The 25,925-nt window shown below is 38.2% G+C and overlaps 1 protein-coding gene across 1 annotated transcript in view; it reads left to right on the top strand.

Moving 5' to 3' along the window:
- Positions 1–25,673, top strand: part of pafah1b1a (platelet-activating factor acetylhydrolase 1b, regulatory subunit 1a) — a 37,939-nt gene extending 12,266 nt beyond the window's left edge. Inside the window, exons 3-11 of the mRNA XM_081371221.1 lie at positions 10,449–10,533; positions 12,180–12,254; positions 12,458–12,664; positions 14,733–14,901; positions 16,703–16,805; positions 17,164–17,392; positions 21,514–21,615; positions 21,727–21,883; positions 22,867–25,673. Coding sequence (XP_081227347.1) covers positions 10,449–10,533; positions 12,180–12,254; positions 12,458–12,664; positions 14,733–14,901; positions 16,703–16,805; positions 17,164–17,392; positions 21,514–21,615; positions 21,727–21,883; positions 22,867–22,940 — 1,201 coding nt within the window. The 3' untranslated portion in view covers positions 22,941–25,673. The remainder of the gene's footprint in view (positions 1–10,448; positions 10,534–12,179; positions 12,255–12,457; positions 12,665–14,732; positions 14,902–16,702; positions 16,806–17,163; positions 17,393–21,513; positions 21,616–21,726; positions 21,884–22,866) is intronic.
- The last annotated feature ends 252 nt before the right edge of the window (positions 25,674–25,925 follow it).

Genomic DNA, 25,925 nt, shown 5'->3' with positions numbered 1-25,925 from the left:
CAGATCTTCCTATAGGAGCTAAATATTGCTGTTGACTCTGCGGTTGAGATAAAATGTGCTCTCATCTTGCTCTAGGCTGTCTGTATTTGGTTGTGTTCCTTGTATCTTGTTATTAGATCTTACCTTCTTACCTTTGGCTTTGGGATTTTATTCTAATTAAACAGATTTGCAAGTTAATTGTTAAATTATTCGTAGCTGATCTACTCTAAATAATAATCCTCCTTAACCTTCAAAATCACCTCAGCACTGAAATCTAGCACTCCATACATGTAAGGTTCAGCATCTGTCTGTTTGAAATTAATATAAAACAACAAAAATAATGATAATAAAATACTATTCAAGTTTTTTACTTTTTTATATTATTTCAATAAATAATAATAGTAATAGTAATAATTATTGTTGTTAGTGTATTTAAATATTTTCAGCTTAGCAGGGTTTCAAACAATGTGAATGAAGCATACTTTTACACGTAGTCAAAATAAATGATTTAAATAAATTGTGTGCGTGGTTGTGAAGTTTCATTGTGACAGCAGTAGGGTTCGTGTTGTGTTGTGCTGTAGGTGTGGCAGGTGTGTGCAGGCCTGGGCTCTGGAGACCACCTCATTCTAAAGCATAGCCTCTTTGCCAGCCCCTGGCGAGCTCTGATGAAGCTGCCGCCAGCCAATCAGCAGGAATCCCATCACCAGTATGGATTTAATCTGCAGACTGGCACACGGAGGAGGTGATGGCCCTTCTGCTGCTCTTAGGAGCTTCACCCATCGACTTAGATGCTACCTCAGCACCTCTAGAGTCAGTCTAGACTTCAGATTGAGATTTATTATGTTATTGTAGATGGCTGAAATAGGGTAATTGAAATGCCAAATATTTGAGATGTTTAGAAAAGGTTCAGGCATGGGGTGTTTGAATTGCAATTTTCTAGTAGTGTAGTTATTTATGATTAAGAGATTCCTGAGGAGGAGCTGAGCAAAGCTTTACACACATAATACATGCATTAGTGCCACATGCAGTCAGAGATTATTATGCCAACCGCCACTCCTTCATTGTGGCGAGGGAAGGTGAATGCGTAATCTAAAGCTTCCTCCCGATAGTGTGGAAATCCCTCTGCTCCTGCCTGCTTGTGTGTGTGTGTGTGTGCATTCGTGAGATTGTGTCATGGCTCAGGACTTATTCAAATGATTGTAAACAAAAACACAGCATTAGTGCTAAGACCCCACTCTGCTAGTCGTCTTAAGGGGCGTGGCCTCTGCGGAGCAGCCCAAATCTCATTAACACTGTGCATGTGTATGTGAGACAGCTGGCTCAACACTCCCATGCTGTGCGCACACACACATCCAATTGCATGTGCCCTTTACACACTCTAGCTCAAGGTCTGCCGTCTCTGAACTGCCAGAACATGGAGCGTTTGCAATTGTACACAATATAAAAATATTAAAATATTTTTTTATTGAAATTTTATTATGTAGCCTAATTATAACAATGCATTATGTAGTATTGCATTACAGTAAACAACACTATATTGCTTACAACACAATATTGCTTACAATTAGGGATCTTTTTTTTTTAAATGAAAAAATTGAATAAAAAATAAAAAAAGTGACAAATGATTTAAATGATTTATGAATTTAGTTTGAGATCAAAAACTGATTCCCTGCAGAACTGCCACAGACATGGATTGGAGAAAGGACCTGAACCATATCTAGGCACCACCAGAATATTATACACAAGCAGATAAAAATGGTGACTGCCATTTAAACTGAAACTGAAACCCTATACCCAGAAAACGTGACACGAGAAAGCCAAAAGAATGAATGAAACATACAGACAGTCTTATTTTAGTGATATGATGAATGTGGGTTTCAGTTTCAGTTTAAATGGCAGTAAACAAGGATTTAACTGAAATTAACAAGGCTTTTTGAGAACTGATAAGGTCAGAATGTTAGATATGTTGTGGTTCCTGCATTATTTCTTGGGGTTTTCTAGTTTTAGAGTCATCCGATTTGAGAGCTTTTTTGTTATGGTCTGACATTTATTGAAAAGCTTTGTCTAACTGGTTCTTACTGGAAACCAGTGTACAGTCTACTTGGATGCTTCAAGAACACATTGTGTGTGCTTACTCGGCAGACTTGCAGCAACCTCCGTTTAGGAGCCTTTTATCAGGGAATAATGCTCCCGTAGAATCCCTGGATAGAGCCACAAAGTGAGAGTGCTGGCTTTGATGAAAGCCACTTTCTGTCGGGGTTTGTACAAAGGTTACCAACTTTAAAAGCCTGCAAAGGGACTCATTCTGCAGTCCTGTGATGCCATGTTCTGATACATGATGGCAGCTGGATAATAAGCAAAGCAAATCCAAACGCCCAGAGGCAGCCAGACAAGATATACCCACAGGGGATCATCTTGAGTCTGATAAGACTTGTTTGTTTACTGAGGAGAGATGCACTGGGTTTGTGGAGTCGATGTGGGAGGGGTACGGGATGCTGTCTTGCTGGCAGTGGTGATGTGGATCCGGAAGCAAGTACTTAGCGGAAATGATGTTCGAGCGAGATGACTCTCCTCCAAAAAGAATGAGGTAATGCTGCTCATCTCTTCTCCTGCAGCCGCTCTCCTTACTCACTTTACATGCACATGTATTCTGCCACCGCCCTGCCTGAGATTTATCATTTGACGTTTGATGAGGACTTGCTCTTGTGCTGCAAATTCAGTCATGTGGTCCTGAACATACTACTACAGATCAAATGCATCAGTAAATTAGCTATTAGATATATATTGTGAAATTGGTTTTGGATTCTATTTTGAATGAATGGTTTAATTGAATTTTAATAATCAAAAATGATGCCTAATAAATTGAATTCATGAAATGAAATGTTATGAAATGTTTTATTTTTTCAGAAATTGTTTATCTGGATATTTTTATTATTCTGGATTCTGTGTTTTGATTTTTATATATTATCAAAAACAGTGTTAAGGCCAAAGTAGCCTATTCCTTTTTATTTTTTGTATAAACGTGTATTTGAGGGTCCAAGTATGTTTGGACGACACAAATTTCGTCACCTGAACCGCCTGATTTTTGTAACTGCGTATACGTCGCACATGCGCATTGAATTTGTTTTGCACTAATCAGTTGTTCCACAATGTGGCTACACTGGCCCAGGTTGTTGTTGTTTCACAGTAAAAAAAAAAGGAACTGAAGAAATGTAACAACTAGGGCTGTCACAATTCCTCGATTAAATTAGAGTATTCAATTTTAAAATTCCTGAATTGCAATTTACCTGTGTCGAGTAACACAGTGCGGATCTGTTCACAGTAAATGCTGCTCCACACAAACTGTTATCATTTACATGCGCATATGCTGAGAGTTTGGGTTGCATATAACTTTCGTTTGGGAACGCAGTGTGCGCCATTTCATCAAATTTGTAAGGTAAAGCATTTATAAACCTGCACCAACACAGGAGAATACATTAATAAGTTACAAAATATGCAGACTGTTTGTTGTGAATTCAAAATGAGTTTAAACCCTCGCTCTGATTTTGCATGTTGTGATGTCCACATATTCTACAGTGGCTGTAGCATTTCTATCGTAAAGAAGTCGCCAAATAATAAAGATTAAGTAAAAATTTGAATTAAATGTCATTTGGCCAGTATTAAACAAGGATTTGATCTGCTGTAAAGTGTAACAAGACAAGGCCATTGGCGCCCTCTGCAGACATTTGTTATAATGCATAATATACATAAGATGATTGTTTATATTATGTATTTTCCAGATTTTGGAAATCATAGGGCTGTATGCACCAGTCAAAAATGCTGTCTAGAGAGGCAGCTCTGCATGTTTTGAGACAGTTCTTTGGTTAGTTTGAGGAAGCCCTCTCTAAATGAAGATTATCTTTTGTTCCTTGTCTTCTGCATCTCTGCCCACTCAGGTTCTTCGCCACTTTGCTTCTCGGTTTCCATGGATACCAGCCCAGAGCTTTGAGCACTCGTTTGTTTGCTCACAATGTTTTCTTTTCTTTGCCATTTTCAGTACTATTTCCAATATTTTATTTGTGTTGTGACTGTGCAGATAGCAGTATCACAAAAAATTATCTTGTGGCTTGCTGTTATTGACCTATTCATCTGGATTAGAGATCGAGGGTTTCAATGACATTTATTCAAAAGCGGTTGGGCAGGTGTTTGAGGATTATTATGGGAATTATTTTAAAATAATTTGTTGTTAATGCTTGCTTGTTTACTTATGCCTGCCAACACTAATCTTTGGTACTTGTCTGTTTCCACATCATGCATGATAAAACATTGAAATTTCATCTTGTGGCCATCTTAATGATATACTGAACATAGATTTAATAAAGTCTTTACTTTGTATGTGATCAAAGTGACTTTGGGCAGAAATCGCAGTTAAGGATGGTTGTCTTTGTAGCTCTTCTTTATTCAAGCATTCAAGCTCATAAAGCAGAGTTTCACTTGGGCTGCTTGATGTGTTTTGACAGATTGCACTTGCTGTTTAATGATTTTCAGGATTGTTTTTCTCCAGAGCATAACTTACATTTACAGTTATATTCTTGTCTGTAAATGTTATGAATTCATAAGTTTCCTAACAGCAAGAGAGTCACGCTATACTTTCAAAGACTTCACTGAGAGAGCAAGCTTGTGTTCATGTCAACCAGACAAACCATGATAATTGTGACTTACTGAGCGTTCACACCGCCGCCGGCGAGAGCGGCAAAATTCGCTCTCGCCGCCCTGCCAACGACGCCGTAGAAAGATTTGGGGACGCTCTGATGTAGATCGAATTATTTTACTGCGTTCTCTGGAATACTCAAGCGGAGGAATTCTACATTCCGATTGGTTGCCGCCGAACCGCGTCATAGCTCATTGCCATAAAGTTGACCTGGCTTCAACTCTTCTCGCCGCTCTCGTTGTCCAAGACGCGTCGCACCCCCCTCGCCGGAGCTCGCCGCCGACTTACATTGAAAATGAGTGACTTCTTTGAGTCCGCGGCCACTTGTACGCTGTCGCTGGCTTGCTTTTACACTGGCAGTTTAGTTCAAAATTGGTCATGTGAAAGCTGTCATGCGGACCCGGGAGTGCACCTGAGTACCGAACCTGTAGGAGGTGATTTTGAGTTTGGTTGGACTGGAACTGTGGTGCGATCAAGTGAATGTAAAAGCTTGGCCTATCGCATAAAAAAAATATTCTAAAAATGCACATAACTTATCACAATTGAGGTGGATTTATTTATTTATTTATTTATTTATTTATTATCCGATATGAAGACATGCACAAAAACTATGATGGAATCACATTTACCGAATACGAAATCTCTCAGTGAAAAAACTCATGTGACTTTTCCTCAACAGAGGATGTGATTGGATAACTGGACTAACCAGTGGATCAGTTTCATTGCACAGCATCTTAAATGTTGTTTTAATTCTGAAATCCCTGAGTCTGTCATCAGAATGATTTGGTATAATGATCTCGATGAACACGTCAGTCACCATTGCATCAGCACCGAAAACACAGGGATTTTTTTAGACAATAATCGCACAACTAGGGCTGTCACTTTACGTTCGACAATCGATTGCACAATCGATCGGACCAACCAACGCAAGTTTCGAAAACGAAAATAGGGAATCGATTTTAACTGTCTTTTCTCGGAGCGCGTCCAGCTCGTCACGATACGCCCGCAGCGAACACGTGTCACACAGCAACTGTAGGCTCTGACAAACACATAACAGCAAATTATACTTCTGCATAATGTGTCTCTTTTTACAACAAAACTGTGAATTCTGCTGGTGTGCAGACAATCGCCTACGTAGGTGAAATTTGTTTGACATTTCTAATCGTAAACACTGCCATGCTGAAGCCTGCAGTAATGTTTTTCATTTATGCTATGGCAGTCCACTCTGCTTATTGTTTTTCGAGAATGTTGCACTCCTGTTTGTCATTGTGCACGAAACTTCACGCCAATAAATCATCAGGAATATTTGCTGACTTGTGCGCGTCTCAAGCGCCCTCTTTACGTTCGTCCTAATGCCCGTTAGTTGTCTGTGGATTTACCTATATTTGGCATTTTAATTGGAAATGTCTTTAGACATGAAAAATCGATTTTACAATCGATTCAATGAACACTTATGTCTCAAAAATCTAACAGGATTTTTTCACAAAAGTGACAGCTCTACGCACAAGCTATTCGATATTCTTATATTAAATCAACTAATCGAATATTTGAAAATCTTGACTCCCCTAACCCTAATAGCATTCATTCCTAACTGGCATACTTTTTTTTTTATTTTATTTTTTTTTATAAATCTGCAAAATACAAAAGATGATACTTTGAAGAAAACTAGGGAACCAAGCAAGAAGCAACACCCCATTAACTTCCAATTGTATGGTAGTCAAAAATCACTGAGACATTTCTCAAAATATCAATCTTTTGTGTTCCACAGAAGAATGTAAGTCATAATTTTGGAATGACTGATGAGGGTGAGTAAATGACATAAATTTCATTATTTTGTGAGCTAAAATTTACCTTATTTAATTGAAATCCAAAATATAATGCTAGTTATGTTTTTATGAACTGCACATAGACTGGACAAGTAATTCATGAAATTTATCAGATGGTTTCCTAATTGGTTTTAAATAAATTTAGTTTGAACTGCTGTCATCTGTGTTTCTTGCTTAAAGCTTTGCGATGGCAGTGTTTTGCACATGTGTAATTGACTACTGTATACAATATACACACACAGAATGAGTCACAGAATTCAGGGCTTTCACTCCTGCATTTAACTGTGGTTGTCACTCCTAAAACTTTCCAGAATGTACATGGCCATAATCATCACAGTTTTGTTTTGCTAAACGGCTCTATTTGACTCACAAAGAAGCATTGTTGTTGAGCTGTGTCTCTAGTAAAGGTATCTGTTGAGCATGTCCAACTCAAAGCAGAGTAGAGTCACACACACACACACACACACACACACACACACACACACACACAATTGTCCCCTTTAGCATTAAGCAGTGTAGTTCATTCCTGCCGTCTGTCACATGAGAGATAACCTCATGCTAACCTTGACTTTAATCAGAGCACCCTCACTGTCAGTAGATTTGATGCTAGTGCTCTGCCACTTCATTGTGTGCTCCTTAGTGAACTGGCCAATACACCAAATAGTTCACACAGTGTATATAGGCTATATAATCTTATTATTTATCTCTCTCCATGAGTTTTTCCTCTGCCTGTGTGCTGTTAGACTCTTTGTTGTCTGGTCTATAGATATTATAATTCTTGTCTATCTTGATTTTGATCTTGATTTAAGAGAATATGTGCACAATGTGGCTGTCTTGCTGAAACAGCATTTCCATATTGGGCTGTGGATCCTTCTGGCATCACAATGCCAGGAAGAGTTTGGACAGCAGAGTGGCGTCTCTGACAGCCTTCTTTGTCTTCACTATCACTACTATCAGTGAATATCTTCCGCTCACCACAGTCTTGCTGACTCCTCAGCAGCTCAGAATGTGTTGAAAGAAGAGGTGGAGGCTTCCTTCTAATAACTGACATATTCTTTCCCTATTAAAGTAAAAAGCATGTGTATTCTATTTGAATGTGCTCACATTTTCTTTTAATCTGTAAAGGATTGTTTTAATGTATAATAATATACATTCAAATATAATATATAAAAAATTGGTGGTGGGGGAGATGTTGTATATGATTTGCAGGCATCAGGGAGCTGCTATCAATATGTGGCGTAGTGTTGTCATGATACTGGAATTTCCAACCTCTATACGATACCTTAAAAAATAGATTTCCGATACCATTTTCAATACCACAGGGAAAACTGCCATTTATAACCGCCATACAGATAATTTATCTCTATTGTTTGGTAATTTGGGTAATAGAATGTTTCAGCTAGTTGTTAATGCCGGGGACACACTTAACGACTAGCTGAAACATTCTAGGAATGAACTGAACACACTTACAGACGGTTTCCAATGACTGGAGCAGATTTTAAACACCGACTATTACAGCATTTAAATGTTTCAAACAACCATTCAGATTTTTGTATTCGCTATGGTGTTCACCGCACCAAATCCTTAATGTAAGGATATTTATTTTAATTTAAACATTTATTATTTCAATCTGGACTACAACTTGCCCTATATATTGTTTGAATATGTTCTGATTCTTTATTGTTCAGTCAGACTTTACAATGAGGGTCGATTATTTAACATTAATTAGTTAAGATAAACTGACAATTAAAAATACTTCTTAAGCATTTATTAATCTTAATTTAATTTCAACATTTAATAACACTTTGTTAAAATCAAAAGTTATAACTTATTTAATGGATCTTAGCTAACTTTAACAAAGAATAATAACTTCTACCATAAACTCTAGTGTGAAGGTGCACGACTTGCCGTCACGTTTCTCACACGCAAGAGAGAGTCTTGCATACCACGCAGAATTGACACACTACATGTAAACTATTCTTGTTTGTATTTTCCTGTCAAAATAACGCCGTTCATCTGGAATTATTCAGCTTTTAAGAACAAGCAGAAGATATGCCGGTTCTCCGGTAGTGGGCGGAACTAATGCGCAGACGGCAATCTCATTGGCTGGCGCTCATCCCTGTTTTAATTTCAGCAAATCGGTTTGAGCTGGCACTGACAACATGATTAACATTCATGAACCCAGCAGCTCGTGTGTGTTGTATATTGTCATTATTAGTTGTAGGATTATCTTTTAATAATAATTACTATTATCGGTTTTATTTTACAGAAACACTGAATGACCAACAATATCTTAAGCTCCACCACCAGTTCTAAGTTCAGTTAAAATGACAAATATGCATTAATGCATGATTTATCAAGTTGTAGTTCTAATTTCTAAAGCTCTATCATTAAATGGTGCTTGACTATCATAATATAATGCTTGATTGACTGTTTTTAAGAGTGTACGTTTAGATAGCCTATTTAAAAAGCTGTGCCACTGACTTCTCAAAGATAAGCTGATCTGGCGAGAAACCAAAAATAGTGTACTAGCCAATGGCGATTCTGTTGCCAAGGTGTTCGTAGAGGGTTGTAAATAGTCTTATAATGTATAGCCTACCTTATAATTTAATAATATAATAAGGTTTTGGTTCAAATGCATGGATGAGGAAAATATAGCATCTTGAAAATCTCTGCAGTTCGTAAAAAATAAAAATGGGTCGTCTGTCAAATGAAGGAAGGCTGTTAGAGTTTCCAATGCTGACAAAATAAAGATAAAATACAAAAATAACATGCTTCTTCTGTATCTGAATAAATAAAAATATCAAAATCACGAGTCTTTTTTGATTTCATAAATATCCTTTGGCTAGATGACAAATGAAAATCACAAACGTGACACTTATGAATAAAGTGTATTTATAAAATTCATTTATTTACATGTAATATTTCATCTTAAACAATTAAGGAAAGTAATGTATGTGTGTGTTTATTGTTATCGGTAGGGGTGTGACGAGACACGGGATTGGGTTCGCGAGAACGAGACGAGATTTTTGCACTATTTTATAGAAGTCCTCCATGACAAAATTCATGTCTGGAAAAATAGTCTGCAGGTGCATTTTAAAATGTTTTAACTAATAATCTTGTAATGAATGCTATTTAAGTTGTACTTTGAGTATGAATTATGAAATGCATTGAAAGACAACAATATACAAGCACTGTAAAAGGTTTTGCCACAAACTCAACTGACTGGCTTTTCTCCTGTATGATTTCACATGAGACTCTTCAGACCTTACTGTACATAAATGATGAGCTTCCAGAACTTCTGATTGAGGCTGTGTGTGACCTAATTGAACTCCTTTCAACAAACATATAAATAAAAACAGTATAAATAACAAAAATAAATAACAGTTTTTTTCTTAAGTGCAAACAGAGACCAGAGCCACAACTACAGTCTAAAGATAGGTCTGATATTGGAAGACTATTGTATGCAGACTAATTTGCGCACACCAGGGAGCTTGTAGCACGAGATCTCGTCACACCCCTAGTTATTGGTAATACTGCAAAATATTACCCTTTAAAAGTAGATCAATCTAAAATATTTGTACACTAATGCTTTTTTCAGATTTTGCTGTTTCTGTTTTGGGTGACTTATCCAGGCTAATCAGATATACTGCTTTCATAAATGTATTTTTAAGGGCACATCTTTGGGTCAGTACTGAAATTTACTGAGCAATTTGTATATGTGTTTTTCCCCACACACTCTTTATCAAACCTGATTCACCATTAAAGCTTAAGGTGTTTTCCATGTGCAGTTTTTTTGTCTCATAACGAAATTCCAACATACCACTTTCTCTGAATATGTGCTTGCATGTTCTTTCAGTTGTGTTAAAAGCTCTTACCACAGCTCTTTTCTTAATCCTCAATCATAAAGCCTGGTTATCAAGAGAACTAATTAGGCTTTCTTTGTTTTTCAGAAACCGAGCGATAGCTGATTACCTTCGTTCCAATGGATATGAAGAGGCATATTCAGTTTTCAAAAAGGAGGCAGAATTAGACATGGTAAGTGTGGGAACCCCCCTCCATTTAAACCAATATTTCTTCATTTGAAGAATTCCCCTTTTAATTGGCGCCTCTGTGTGAGGTTGTGACTGACAGCGCACGTGCTGAATTAAGGCAGTGCAGAGATAATTATGATGTGTGGCAGATGTGTAAAACCCGATGCTCCCTGTTGTCTAAGTGATGGTTCACACTGATAAAGGGACATACTGAATACTGTCTCTCCATTATCCCAGGATAGACCAGGATAATTACTGAAATTCAGCAGAAAACGGCTCTGTGTAATATGCCGTCTGGAAATGTGAGAGCCCTTTGCACACACAGAAGCTCCTGTTTAAAAACACTCCTGGTTGAACAGAAGATAAACTGTTTATTTTCTTTGTAAACGGAAGAAAGAGGATGAATTATTGATCAGATTTGTCGACCGAAAGGTGGTCTATGGTGCTAACAGCTCTCTTTAATTAACCAGAATACTATTAACAAGGATTCATTTAGCAGAAGAGATCTCATCATCGATCCTTCCAGCTGTTAAGATGTTCTATGAGGTGGCAGGGGTTTGAGACTTTAGGCATAACTGTAGATGAAGAGTGGCTCTCTGAGGGCTGGAGGGAGCTGATGGACTGTCAGACAGGAGTGATTAGAGGCTGGCATGGCTGATGGGGCTGGTATTTAGCCATTGGCCGCCACACGTGGCAGAGGGTCCAGGCAGATGGCGGATCAGACCTCTGCAGAGGCTTTAAATGCCCCTCTCCCTCAGACGCATGACACGACCCCTCTCACTCCACTTCTCATCACAGAAACGGCACCTGTTCTGCTGGACACCTCTAATATTACTCCCAAAGTGCCTCTGCTCTCTTTGTCTGCCACATCCTTTTTTTTTTTTTATCAACCATAGATCTGGGAGCTGTCTTATGCTTTTGCATTTTTGATGGTTAGAGAGCAGTCTAGTGAAGCAAAACCATGTGTACTCTTCTTTCAGCTAACAGAACCTTCATATTGGTCTCCGGCTGAGACCTATTTAAAAACACATCCATAAAAATGTCTAATGTCAGGGTTTACACACAATTACTCTTGTTGGATTTTCATACTTCAGAATTCGACTGAATAAGAATTAGTCTTGAATAAAGTGGAATTGTGAATGAAGGTAATGATCCACAGCAGTAAAACCAACCATCATGATAAGTGTTTGCTATAACAGCCTCTTATATTACTGTTCTGTATGTTTAAGAGGAGCTCTTGGTCCTAAAAAAAATAAATCTAAATTATACATATAAAACGTAAGTCATACTGCCCACCCCTAAAGACATTGTTAGTACTGTAGTTATTTGTTTTGGTTTGTTAATCGGAGAATGCTAATGGGATTCATGTCTCAAATTGAAAGCTAAATGTGACTTACAGAAAGGTCTAGTTGGTGCCAGGCACCCTAAAGTAAATTTTTCACAGTGCAGTGTTTGTGTAATTGTAATCTTTGTAAGCTCTCGTTGTCTGCCAGAGATTAACCCATGTGAAGGGATTTAGAGGGAATTTACATTTGCCACTGGGGTGATAGGTGTATGCCTCCCTTTTTGCTTAAGGCTGTATGTAATTTGTGTATTTCTTTAAATATTTCTTTTTGCTAAGGTGTAAAGTTTGTCATCTTTTGTCACCAGAATGAGGAATTGGATAAAAAGTATGCAGGTCTTTTGGAAAAGAAATGGACATCAGTCATCAGATTACAGAAAAAGGTTTGTGCCTTTCATATTTAATGCAAATCCTATTAAGAACCATGGAGGCAGCCTTGACTCATTGACTATGCATGCTCTGAAATGGCAAAAGTCTGGGTTTAGAAAGGCTGTGTTTCAAGTACAGAAACTGTATTCCAAAATGTCACCATTCATTTAATTTGATGTGTGTAATGATGAGTCTTACACATTGTGCTTTCTGCTAGGTCATGGAATTAGAATCAAAACTGAATGAGGCAAAAGAGGAGATTACTTTAGGTGGGCCAATTGCACAGAAGCGAGACCCCAAAGAATGGATCCCCCGTCCCCCTGAGAGATATGCCCTGAGTGGCCACAGGAGTCCTGTCACCAGAGTCATTTTCCATCCTGTTTTCAGTGTCATAGTGTCTGCCTCAGAGGACGCAACAATAAAGGTGAGGTCTTCTGTATCTTCTGTGGCGTTATCAAGCACACTGTCTGCATGGTGTACATCTCATACCCCTTAAAACTGACCCTGCATTATTGTATTACATTAGTGTGATCAAATCTTGATTTACAGTGTGAAAATGGCCCATCAAATTTAGGCTAACTGACATAATTGCAGCGCCTTGCCTTGAATGAGCTGTAAATGTGACTGGATGGCCACTGTCTTTTTTTTTTTTTTTTTTTTTTTTTTTTTTTTTGAGAGAAAGAGAGTTGGTCATGCAGGGCCTCTTGAGACACACAATATACAAGTCTGCACAAAAGCAGCATGACATTCCCATGGTAATAAGCCCTGTTTCTGCCTGCCTGCTATTCATAACCGAGCCCAGCAACTCTACAGACAACCTGTCTAAACCTATTTATAGCCACTTATTGAGGATTTTTTGGGCTGATTTTAAAGCCAAGAGGGAACATTTTCACACTTTAGATCTGCCAGAAAATTCAGAGGTATAATATATGAAAGGAATAGTCCTACAGTCCTCCCAATAAGTCCTACAAAGGATTCCACTATTTTCCTGGACACTTGTGTTTTTGAGTGATTCATCACCCGCCTTAGTGCCGGCAGCTATGGCCACCAGCCTGAGTCTGTGCCCCCTCCTCCCGTGCCCTAGTTTTGTACTTGGTGCTATTAAACCCTTCCCTAAAATCCCCAGCCCTACCCATCTTAACATGGGCGGCCCTCAACCAGACAGCTAGAGCTAGTCCAAATATATTCTGTCCCATTCTCCCCATCCACATATTCATAGCTAATTATCATAGAGCCTGAAGCTGTGCAGCCAAATGCTCTTTTTTTTTTTTTTTTTTTTTTTCACCTCTGCTCAGTGTATTGCAGATGTGGTGAGGCGGCTGTGGCAGGTCTTTTTTTTTTTTACTTAAGCATTTTTTTCTTAAACATGTTAATAAGCAGTTTGACAGCTTTTTTGACAGTTCTCTTGCTTAGCCGGGTTATTGAATCAAAGAAAGTTTGCAATTCAGGTTTGCAGTTCAGTTTCATGAGCAAATGCTTTTTTTTTCATTTTTTTTTTTCAGACTGTGATGTTTTATACATGCACATGAAAATATGACATGCGCTCGAACATTCAGTTTTTTTCTTTCATCTTCACAATTTATCTTAACGCCAAAAAAAAAGCAGTCTTGGTTCATCCAGCACTTCATGGTTAATTTCATCAGCATGCTCTCTTATTTTTATTTTCCCTTGCTTTTTAAGCCTAGATATATAGTCTTGTTCAGCCTCTGTTCTTCAGATAAAAATGAATGATTTTTAGGGATGCACATATATTGGGACCATATCGGTTATCGGCTAAATGTATTAATTTATTTATTGCAGTCTCAGCTACATGGTTAAAGCTTACGTGCTTGACTGACCCAGGTGTGCCACATCAGGCTTTTCCTGTGCATGTTTTCTATCAGAACACGACTGGTTAAGTTCAGTCTCCCCCTTTGGAAGCAGGAGACAGATAAGCAGGTGGAGGGGCTTCTGTCACCGGCCCCCTATGTAGCAGACAGAGCTTATCCCTGTGTGTCTGGCTGCCGCCTAGAAACTGCTGAAACCTGATCTTCACATTAAACCCTGAGGCTGTTTATCATACTGCTGCATCCAGGCGAACAAGCAGATAACATTTGCCTCACTTCACAAAAATGCTTTAATGATAAAGAAAATGATGAAAACTGAATTTTAAGGTAAACATGTCAAAAATGTTCTGCCACAATTTTGCTTGGAGTGCAGTAGATACTGTAAGGTTCATATGGGATGAAATTCTGACAGGCTGATAATGAATGAGCAAACGTTCACACTATAGATTATATCCAGAGGGCAATCTTGTGTGTTTGATGGTGTTTAAAAGCTGGCTGCATAACAGATGTTTCACTGAATAAATAATAGCAGGTACAAGCCCAAACCTGTCTTTTATGTATCACCTTATCATTATAAGCTGCCAAACAAGTTAATGTTTTTTTTTTTTTTTTTTTTATTGAATAGATGCTCATCTTGGGCTAAAATATGTTTTGTGTCTGATCCAGGTCTGGGACTATGAAACGGGTGACTTTGAGCGTACCCTCAAGGGCCACACAGACTCGGTGCAGGACATTTCCTTTGACCAAACTGGAAAGCTCCTAGCCTCCTGTTCAGCAGACATGACCATTAAGCTCTGGGACTTCCAGGGCTTCGAGTGTATCAGGACCATGCACGGTGAGCACGGTGTCATATGTTGTCATTGGTTCTGGGACCTGTTAGGAGCGGTGTGTCGTCTCAGGGGGGAATAGAGTGTCGGGGCAGGTGCTGAATGCAGCTCATTAATGTGCCAGCTTGCCAACAAATCCATAAGAGAGATTCTTCTTGAATTAGAAGCCAGCCTTTAACACATTTACTCAAATATAACTGTGCTGTTTATGAAGGTTTTATATTTTATAGTTATTGTATTATTATTATTATTATTATTATTATATTATTAATTAATAATTCCTATAAATATATTATATGCAAAAATATGTATGTATTTGTTTATAATTCATATTTATTCATTTGATATAATGTTGTATAAAACTTTCTTAAGCCTAAGATTTGTTCTTAGAACAATTTGACATAAAAAAAAAAATTTCCCACTCCAAAAAAGTGAGAGATCTGGTCCTCAGAAAGCCATTCCTTAGGCTCTGCTCTTGTTTAAAATCCTAATTGCTTGGTAAATTTTAATAGCTTCTTTGGAAAGGGAGGCCTTCAGGCTTTTCATATGGGAGATCACACCACAAGTGAATTTGCATTTTGTCTTACGGGTGCTGTATTATGTCAACATATCTTTCCATGTGTTAGATGGATAGTTAACACTTAGTGTCATGAAACCCCCTCTTTTTAGCTTGGGTCAGATCTCACCACAGGTTTGGAAAAGCGCAAAAACAGTCTGTGTGAAAATCTGCGAAGAGAAGGGGGGATGGGTGCACAAAAGTCTGCAATCCAGTCACTTTATATTACACTAATTATGAAGTTCAAACTGTATCAAAAACTCATTAATGCACTCAAAATGCTCAAATAATTGTATTGTTTTAGAATCTTACAATACAAACCAAAAACACAGGTACTGTGCATCAAAATACACAAATGCACTTTAGCAGCATTGATTTAATAGGTCAGACTTGTCTTGCACAATACATAAATGTTTGTTAACATCTCAAAAAGCATATTTTAATGTTTAAAGTGTTCTTAGAGTTTCCCTCAAGTCATTTGTAATCCATATAAAAAAAAAAAAAAATGAGTGGTTATAATCCAAATAATGTGTGCGACAGCTTGTAATATGCACAAATCCAAAGGCTTGTAATTTACACCCATCACTAAAGCTGGCATGATGCCCTGAGACTAGGGTAGACTGTTCTAGCACAGTCTATCTTTGAAATGGTGGCAAAGGAACCCCCCTACCTTCTGTTTGCAAGTCCCCCTTCTGCTCGTGCTCTCTCTCTCTCTCTCTCTCTCTCTCTCTCTCTCTCTCTCTCTCTCTCTCTCTCTCTCTCTCTCTCTCCCCCGTCTTGCTTCGTGGGTCGGCTGCTTTAGTGGAAGATTAGGAGATTTGGACAGCAGTTTAATTATCCTCTTTGAGACGAGATAACATTTTGTCCCCCCCCCCCCCCCCCCCATATTTAAGACTGCTTTTTCTAGGCTACTTAGTTTCATCATCTATTGAGGAGCTTAAAAATGGCGTCCTGTGTAATTAGCTCATCTTTTTCCCTGCACACTGTGAGAACAAAGCAGCCCAAGGCAAATTAGCAGCTTCTTATTCTCCGTTAAATTTTTCAATGTGTTTTAAACCTTAACCGTACATTGTCAGACGCTAATGTGCATGACTGTCTGATTTGTATGGTAGAAATGTGTATTTTATGCACTGAATCGAGAAATGAATCTCAATAAATCTCAGACACTGTTGGTCCTTCTTTGAATGACAATTTCAGGACAGTTTGGAAAATTTTATACTTAATTCTTTACTGACCTTTTTTATTTTTTTCAGGGCATGACCATAATGTTTCATCTGTAGCTATTATGCCCAATGGAGATCACATAGTTTCTGCCTCAAGGGATAAAACCATTAAAATGTGGGAGGTGGCTACTGGGTAAGTCATTTAGCAAATGCTGTATGCAGGTTTCATATTTTTTATTTGATATTTATTACATGCATATTTTTTTAAAGTCCTGGGCTGCTAAAACAGGTTGTTGGTTTTAGATCAATGTGTCTAACCATAGCTTCCTTCAACAAAACAGGCCTTTCAATTACTGTGTTAAGTTACTTCAGCTGAAAAGCACCTGTGCAAATGTTTGTACAAGTAACAAATCAACATTTTGCTCTCAAAGTTGTAATAGTCAGATGTGACTTGCAAACTTATGTGACAAACTTGCAGATATTTAATACCTGAAATGTTCTTGACATTAATAAATGTGGTTAAATCTGTGTTTGTTGGAAATGCTTAACAGGTACTGTGTGAAGACATTCACTGGCCACAGAGAGTGGGTGCGCATGGTGCGGCCCAACCAGGACGGGACCCTGATCGCCAGTAGTTCTAATGATCAAACGGTGCGTGTTTGGGTGGTGGCTTCAAAAGAATGCAAGGCGGAGCTTCGTGAGCATGAGCATGTGGTGGAGTGCATTTCTTGGGCCCCTGAAAGCGCTCATCCCACCATCCTGGAGGCGACCGGCTCAGAGGTGAGAGCGCAAAGTGAAAATTTAGGGGGAAATACTGTAGCATTGGTGATGTCAAATATTTGTGCCATTTTAGTATGTTCCATAATTGTAGATGCTTTCTGAAACCACTACTTTTAACAGATTTAAAAGGAATGCTGTATTTATGATGGTGTTTTTAAGTGTTTTTCTTGTCGATAAAGTTCAGTCAAAGACTATCATTTCATATGTATGAGAATTATAATTGTAGGTAAGTGGTAATAAGTATAGGTAACTGCTGACTAATAGTAATGAAGTGCATGTCTGTAATTATTTTGAACAGCTTCTCGGATTGTTTTAGCTATAGTAATTAGTGGTGGACAGTAAAGTATTTTTTACTTTGTTTCTGTAATTGAATACATTTTGTCAATTATCTGTTCTCTATCAAAGCATTTTTATTTCGGTAAACTTTTACTTCACCACGTTTCCAAAGCATACCATCATACATTTAACTCCACTACATAAAATAAAAACATATTGTGCCTTGTTATTTTAAGCTGAAAGAAATTGTCAATACGATGTCTGATTTGTGAATGATCTGATTCTTTCAATGAACCTGTTAAATCGGTTAGTAAATCGCACTCATCGATTAATTCGTTTTTGAGTCAACTGCTGATTCAATGATCCAGTTAGTCTGACTCAAAATGAGCCAATAACCAAGAGATTACACATTTACTCTTGTCCTGTGAATTTGTGTGAAATAATTTCAATTGGATATGCGAGTGGGAGTTTCGCATGAGGGTAAAAGATTCGCTACGTTGGCCAACATAAAGCTTTTTGTTTTAAGTGACAGTGGCCCCTTTTTTTGCCTGCAAAGTTTTGCTTATGTGATAGTATGTTAGTTCTGGATTTTAGTATTGATTATTGTAAAATGAAAATCATAATTTGGTCTGTTCTTTTTTACTTTGTGTACTTCAACCACCACTGGTAATTAGTAACTGGTAACATGTAATATGCACAACATGGGTACAGTAAAATACCAGGTAAAAATACATTTACAGAAGTATACTACAGATGCTACAAGAAACCAGCTCTCAGATGTTATTACAGGTCAACAGGGAAAAACATTTCCACTTCTTTTAACCTTTTATTTAAAAAAAAAAAATGGTTTGAATCAATGGTTCTTTGTTTCTGTAAATAATACAGATTTTTTTCAATTTTATATTGATCTCTTTGTTGTGCACTGTAAACACATTTTGATGGGCCTTTTCATTTTCAACTGACGATCTAAATTTGTCATGTACAATGGTTTGAAATAGACCATGAAATTACATGGGTGGGATTAGCAGTTGATGGCCTAAGGTGAAGAACGTACCATTTGGATTTTTTTGCCAGTCTTATGATCAACCGTGTCCAATTTAATCTTTATCTGCTGAAGCATTAGCCCTCACAGCAAGTTGAATACAGCCTTTAACCCTTACAGTAATTACTATTGTGTAAAGGAAACTTTCGCCTCAATAATAAAAAAGCAACATTATTTGGTCTTGTTGAAACTATTTAGGTTGGAATTAAAACTCTCTTGATATCCATAAAATTGCCACAGTTGTTAATAGCAAAGCCTTGCTTTGTAATTAAGCCCAATTTATACTTCTGCTTCGAACTCAGGCCGTAGCTACATCGTAGGCTGTGTGTAGCGTAGGTCCGACGCAGAAGTATAAATGAAAACCAACGCGTTGCCTGCAGCGTAGAGGCTCCGGCGTAGGGCCGACGCAGAAGTATAAATCAGCCTTTACAGCAGCTCTGTGTAAATGTGCCTGAACACACTTGTCTGAGCATGCCAGCCTCTCATCAAGAGCAATTTTGTTTTTGTGTGTCTGTTCACACTTCACCTCGAGCAGAGTTGGCCTTGTCAGGGAAATAATAGATAAGGCCTTGAATGTAATGAGCGCCCATTCTTTGCAGAACTATCTAAATGCATTATCACCCCAAACACCTCTGCTCTTGTTATATCCCTCTTTTCATTGACTGCTCGAGATGTGTAATGGGTCTCTGTACTCTATTTTGAGGTGTGGAATTCAAAGGACAGTAATTCATCAGAGTGGTGTTATTTGATGTCCGTTATAGGCACCTCCACTTAAGTCTCTGTCTCTCGTAATGTTGCTGTTGTCTGCATCAGTCTTGATAAAGCAGTTTCCGTAACCTTGTTGTGGTTTAAAGACTTGACTAAACGCTATTGCATCTTTCTTCAAAGAACAATAAATATTAATCTATACACATATGCTTTGTGTGAGATGTTATACATCAGTAGCTATGTTTCAATCTAAAATTTTGAATTTAACTTGTGTGCAAAATTGGAATATCGCATAAAACATTAATTAAAGCACCTTTTCCATCCAGCGAGTCGAAGAGAACAAAATCGTAACTTCTTGATAAACTGCCATCAAATAGTTGCTGCAGTAGGAGAAGTCACTGTGGGTCTTTTTTTGTATATAATAAATTATGCGGAGACATGTTATCTTGCTTTCGGAGGCGGATGCCTGCTGTTTGGAATGCAGTCGTGTAAAGTTCGTTTTGGCTCGATTTTGTTCGAAATGACATCACACCAGTTCATTCTTCGATTTCGCTTGATGTATAACGGGGCCTTAAAGGGTTAGTTCACCCCAAAATTAAAATTCTGTCAGTAATTACTCACCCTCATGTTGTTCCAACCGCGTAAGACCTTCGTTCATCTTCGGAACACAAATTAAGATATTTTTGATGAAATCTGAGCCATGTCTCACTCCTCCATAGGCTTCTATGTGACGGAAACTTGCTGGCCCAGAAAAGTTATTAAAGAGATCGTTAATATAGTCCAAGTAACTCCAGTGGCTCAATCTTAAGTATATCAAGCTACGAGAATACTTTTTGTGCGCAAAAACAAACAAAAATAACGACTTAATTCCACTATTCATTTCCTTCTCTCTGGACCTCTAGTTGGTTCGCGTAGTGTTTTTGCGCAGCGCGTCTGTGTTACACGTCACCACGTAGGCTCACTATTGGCCGACGCCGGTCATGTGTGTGATGCGTGATGACGTGCAACACAGACGCGCAGCGCAAAAACACTACGAGGCCCAGAGAGAAGGAAATGAATAGTAGAATAAAGTCGTTATTTTTGTTTGTTTTTGCGCACAAAAAGTATTCTCGTCGCTTGATATACTTAAGATTGAGCCACTGGAGTTACTTGGACTATATTAACGATCTCTTTAATAACTTTTCTGGGCCAGCAAGTTTCGGTCACATAGCAGCCTATGGAGGAGTGAGACATGGCTCAGATTTCATCAAAAATATCTTAATTTGTGTTCCGAAGATGAACAAAGGTCTTACGCGGTTGGAACAACATGAGGGTGAGTAATTACTGACAGAATTTTCATTTTTGGGTGAACTAACCCTTTAAGACAGTCCTGGGAGGTAATTTTACTGAAACACTTTGATGAAAGACTTTGGCTCAGGCATTTACGAATGACCAAAACAACACTTTAGATTCTGTGCAACGAGATAAGTCCGCTGGTTAGTACAGTTATGCCGTTCCATCGCGCCCCAGTTCACATGATCTGTTGAGGCCAAGTCACATGAATTTTTGCACATCAAGGAATTTATTCAGTAAATGTGTTTCCTTTATAGTTTATGCACGTCGTCTTACCAGATAAAAAATTATCCAACTCAATTGAGCGCATACATTTTTAGAATTTATGCGCATCGTGACTTTTTTTATTATTTTTTTTATGCTATATCCCAAAATTTGCATAAAAATGGGTTGATGGAACGTGTCGGGAAAGTTGTTTTTGTTTGCCAGGGTATAAGCTTTTGTTTTTTTATTTTCTTGGCACAATTAATGTTTTCGATGAGATGACAGCATCAAACTTAAACTGATATATTGACACCAAATATATTTAGAAAACAAACATTTTAATAGATTTTAATATATTTGAGGGGGGAAACAAACCGATTCACTGCATTATTGTGATTCATGATATGCCACTTCTTTTCAGTGACAACAGAAAGCTTACTGGTTTTTAGTATTTTAATAACAGCTGGACTGCCATCACACTAGTTGTTAAATTAATATTTCGAGTTGGCTACTCCACAGCATTGGTTCAAATGCTCTTTTTGCTGTTTTGTTTTGCCAGACCAAGAAGAGCGGGAAACCTGGTCCTTTCCTGTTGTCTGGTTCCAGAGACAAGACGATTAAGATGTGGGATGTGAGCATTGGCATGTGCCTTATGACACTGGTGAGTCGGTCTAGTAAAATTAGTGTGAGTCTCTGCATTGCAGAATGTGACTGTTTGAGAAGCTTTATGCTTTTTGAATCTGAATCTTTTTGTTTGTTGTCATCTCTTTAGGTTGGCCATGATAACTGGGTGCGTGGGATTCTTGTGCACCCTGGAGGAAAGTTCATTGTGAGCTGTGCTGATGACAAGACTTTGAGGATCTGGGACTACAAAAACAAGCGCTGCATGAAGACCTTGAGTGCCCATGAACATTTTGTTACCTCTCTGGGTAAGTGGCCGTATTTACAGTAATCTTCTCTCACTGGTTTTTGATGTTGTTTTGTTTGATGTTTGATGTTCAGTTGAACTGAAATGCATATCAGTTGTTTTGATGACCAAGGAAGGGTAAAGATGGGTAAAGGGTAAAGAAAAAGGGAGCACATCCTAACTTCCCCCAAAGAGTGATTTTAAGTTTGAAACTCGACAAAAGGTAGTCCTGTCAGCCATTGGCAGCTTATTTAGAGAGGACGCTGAACCCTCCAGTCTTTTAACTGCTCGAGTCCAGATCTTTTCAGTGGATCAAGGCACTTAAGTTCTCTAGAGATACTTGATGTTATTCAGCCAGTTCCCCTGTAGGCTCCTGTGAAGCTTCAAACTTCCTTTTAAAAGCACTTCAGTACACAACACGCATCTTCTAGACTATTGATTTGAAACAATGGTTTTGGTGTGAATAGAGAATGTCTGTTTGAGGCTTCAGGTCTCTTGACACTGTTTGAGCTTGTGAATCCTGCTATTTGAAGTGTTTTATGTATGTTTTAAAGCTGAAGTTTAATCTGTGCCATGAGCATCACCAAAAGGAATTGGTAAAATACAGATGGGTTTAAAACAAGATTCTCCCCTCCTCTCTTCTATTTGTCAAATGATCAGACAGCCTCACCCTAAACTCTTTTTTTGAGAAAAAATTGTCACATTACACAACATCTTTGGCATTTTTAATCATCAGTCATTACGTTGTTTTGTTTGTCTCATAAACGTCAGAAGTGGGGATTTCTTTTTTTTTTTGGATTCCAGATGCACAGGATCTCTTATTCTCCATCTTCATTAGTTTACGGTCTTTTTAACAGTCCTGTTTAATAAGTTATTAGACTGAACTGCTAAATAAGGAAACAATATATGAAGTATCACAGTGTTTGCCTTTCTATTATGAGTAATAGTAATTATTAGTTCAAGTCTGTATGTTCCTAAAGTATAGTGTCTCTAATCTCTCCACAGATTTCCACAAGTCGGCTCCGTACGTCGTCACTGGGAGTGTAGATCAAACAGTAAAAGTGTGGGAGTGTCGCTGATCATTGCCGCAGGACCCTTCACAACACCTCCATGCTCCCTTCCTTCCACCCCCCCGGACCCATTCCACTTCCCCCTCAGCTTCCTCCTGCTCTTCTGGATGCACTCGAACACCACGGTTATCACCCACCAAACTCTGGTTCAATAGCGTGTCCTTTTATGTAAATTATTCTGGATGTAGATCGAGCTATTAAATAAAAAAAAAGTATTCTTGCATGGTGAATCCAAAACTGTATACTGTAAATTTACATAATGTTGTCTAGAAGTACCATAGGTTTAACACAGGCTGATCTTTCACTCAGCCTGACCTACCGAAGGCAGAAGCTGACTGGGTTAAATGTAGGGCACTAAACTGATAATTTAATGACAGTGTCTGATTTCTTTTTGTCTTTTTATTTTATTAGGTTTTTTTTTGTTTTTTTTCGTCCACTGTCTTAGTCTGTTTGTGCCTAGTTTGGAGACCTTTCAAGGGGCAAAGGCTACAGAACGAACCTATAATGCTGAGGAGGAGAGTTGATCTGGGGCTTGTTATCAGAGTTATTCTGTAGCTTTGTTGCATCACTTCTGGAGTGTACTTACCATTCTCTTCTTGTGGATTTAGATAACATTTAATGGTTGCATCTAAGAACGTTTCATGTGTTTCGTCTGGAAACCTTTGGGAATAAATCTTTGTACACTTGTCATGACACGTCCTACTGAGAAGTACAATCCCAGAGACATGACTTTACACTGTAAGAGAGAATTGTGCTTAATTATAGGAGTGAATTTGTATGCAACTCCTGCGTCCAAAAAGCCATGCTGAATAGTGGGCAGCAAGAGTTTTTCTTTTTGGGCCAAATCAGAGATAGCTTTAGTAAAGATTTTGATTTTGACCTCTATGATTTGTCCGTCACTCAGGAGCACTTCAAACTTGTAAGCACCGTAAACGTTGCCTCTACGAAGCACTTGATCTGGCCCTCAACGTTTAAGATTGCGTTCAGATGAAGACGTCCTGATTCTTCCTTTGTTGTTTAATGATCTCGTTGCCCCATATGGCAGTTGCGCAGAGACTTGAGAATTCATAACCTTTGGTTTAGACATAGGATTCAAAGCATGACAAGAGCTCAACGTTTCCTCTCATCGGGGGGATGTGCAAAAATCTGTCCTAAAAGAATGAGTGCAAAGATTTCCAAGGTGAAAAAAATGAAACAATGGGCTTACGATGAAATAAAAAAATAAAAAAAACTGTGGAAAGCTCAATCTCATAATAAACAAGCAAGTTGTGGAGCTGCGAACTGATGATCTGCCTGTTCTCTCTGTGGAGAGTCCTGATGGTGACTCCTATTGTAAAGGGATCTTCATACTGTGGACCATAGCTGAATATCCCTAAAATAACCACAGGTGCTCAAGCCATTACTCAAATGTGACGAGTGGCACTTTCTCTGCTTTATCTATTAATAAATGAACAAAAAAAAACACAATGGGAAATTATTTGATAAAGTCCCAAACATGGAGATAAACCATTCCATATCTTTTAAGGAAAAAAATATATGCCTTTTGACTTTGTGCGAAGACAAAAGATATTCAATTAACTTGCACATCCCTGCTATTGTTAGATTTTCGGTCCCATCGGATTGAAGGTTTACGCAATGTAAGGCTTCAAAATGCATTTTAATTCGCCTTTTCATTCCAATGCAATTATATAATAAAGAATTCACTGCTTAACCATGCTATTATCAAGCGATTTCCTGTTGTGTGTGTACTGGGTGTACCTACTGCTGCTGAAAATCTGATAGTGACTAGTCTGAGATCTGTACCTGTCCACGTAGCACTGCTGCATGTAACCGTACTGAGAATTGAGCTGTCTGGTGGGGAACCACTGGCCACATTTGATGTCCGACCATCCTCAAATGGTCAAAGTGACGTCTAATATATATATATATAATGTGCTATGATTGGTTCATGAAGCTAGACACCCTACCAGATAGGTCAGCTGGCATGCTAACAGTGGGCCGCTCAGTTTGTGGTAGAGGCCGATCTGTGTGTGCTTGAATGAAGGAAGATGACGACTTTATTTCGCTATGGGATTGTGGCAGACTGAGCAACCCAAGGGAGAAGTGCCCATCGCAAGCAAACACCGTTGATGCCTCCTGTAGTTTCTAGTGGAGACGATTGACATTGGTTCTTCAGTCACTTCACTGTGTTACACAGCACCAAAAAAGAGATTCATATGCGCTGGGGCTGTAAACCTAAACCAAAAAATAAGTGGGTAATTTTGGACAAAAAATATTTCTGAATCTAATCATTTGTAATTTAAGCATGTATTAACATTGTCCAGAGTTTATTATCCCCATGAGAAGTGCTACTCCCTTATGATTGGCTTTCCTTAAGACCTTAAGATTGGACATGCCTCTTTTAAAAGGTCTTGATGATGATGATGATGATGATGATGATGATGATGACGACAATGATGATGTCCTGTTTTTATGTGTCCGGAGAGAACGTTTGCTATTCGCAGGTCCCAAGCAATCCCACTTCTGCACACGCTGGACGGGTTCATGTACAGACAGACTCATGAAGGTCCTGTCTGTAGGTCCATCCTCCAGCCACAGGTCTATCATCAGCTATTACTTTGTGAATAGATTGGAGGCTTCAGTCTTCACAGCTTGGATGGGACTCTTTGCTTTTTATGGTATCACTGTTCACACAGCCAATTGTTAACAATATATCTGGATGTTATTGTTTGCAACATAATTAAAGAAAAAAATATGAATGTTGTGTCTGTTGGTAGTGATGCTGTATGAATAATCAGAACTAACAGTTACAGTTCATTACATTTTCTGCATATTCCACTTCAAAATTTGTTTTAGAGGTTACAGAATATAGTGCGAACTGTATTGATTACAACTTGTTCTTACACACTTAATGGTTTCATTTTAAAGAAAATAATTAAATAAATGCCTAAACAGGTCAGAAAAAAAATTAAGCAAACTTTGATAATTAAACAT

Source organism: Scardinius erythrophthalmus (assembly GCF_964197995.2).
Source record: "Scardinius erythrophthalmus genome assembly, chromosome: 7".
NCBI classification, from domain to species: Eukaryota; Metazoa; Chordata; class Actinopteri; order Cypriniformes; family Leuciscidae; genus Scardinius; species Scardinius erythrophthalmus.
The sequence above is the reverse complement of the archived record's forward strand: the minus strand, read 5'-3'. Positions and strand labels throughout refer to the sequence as shown.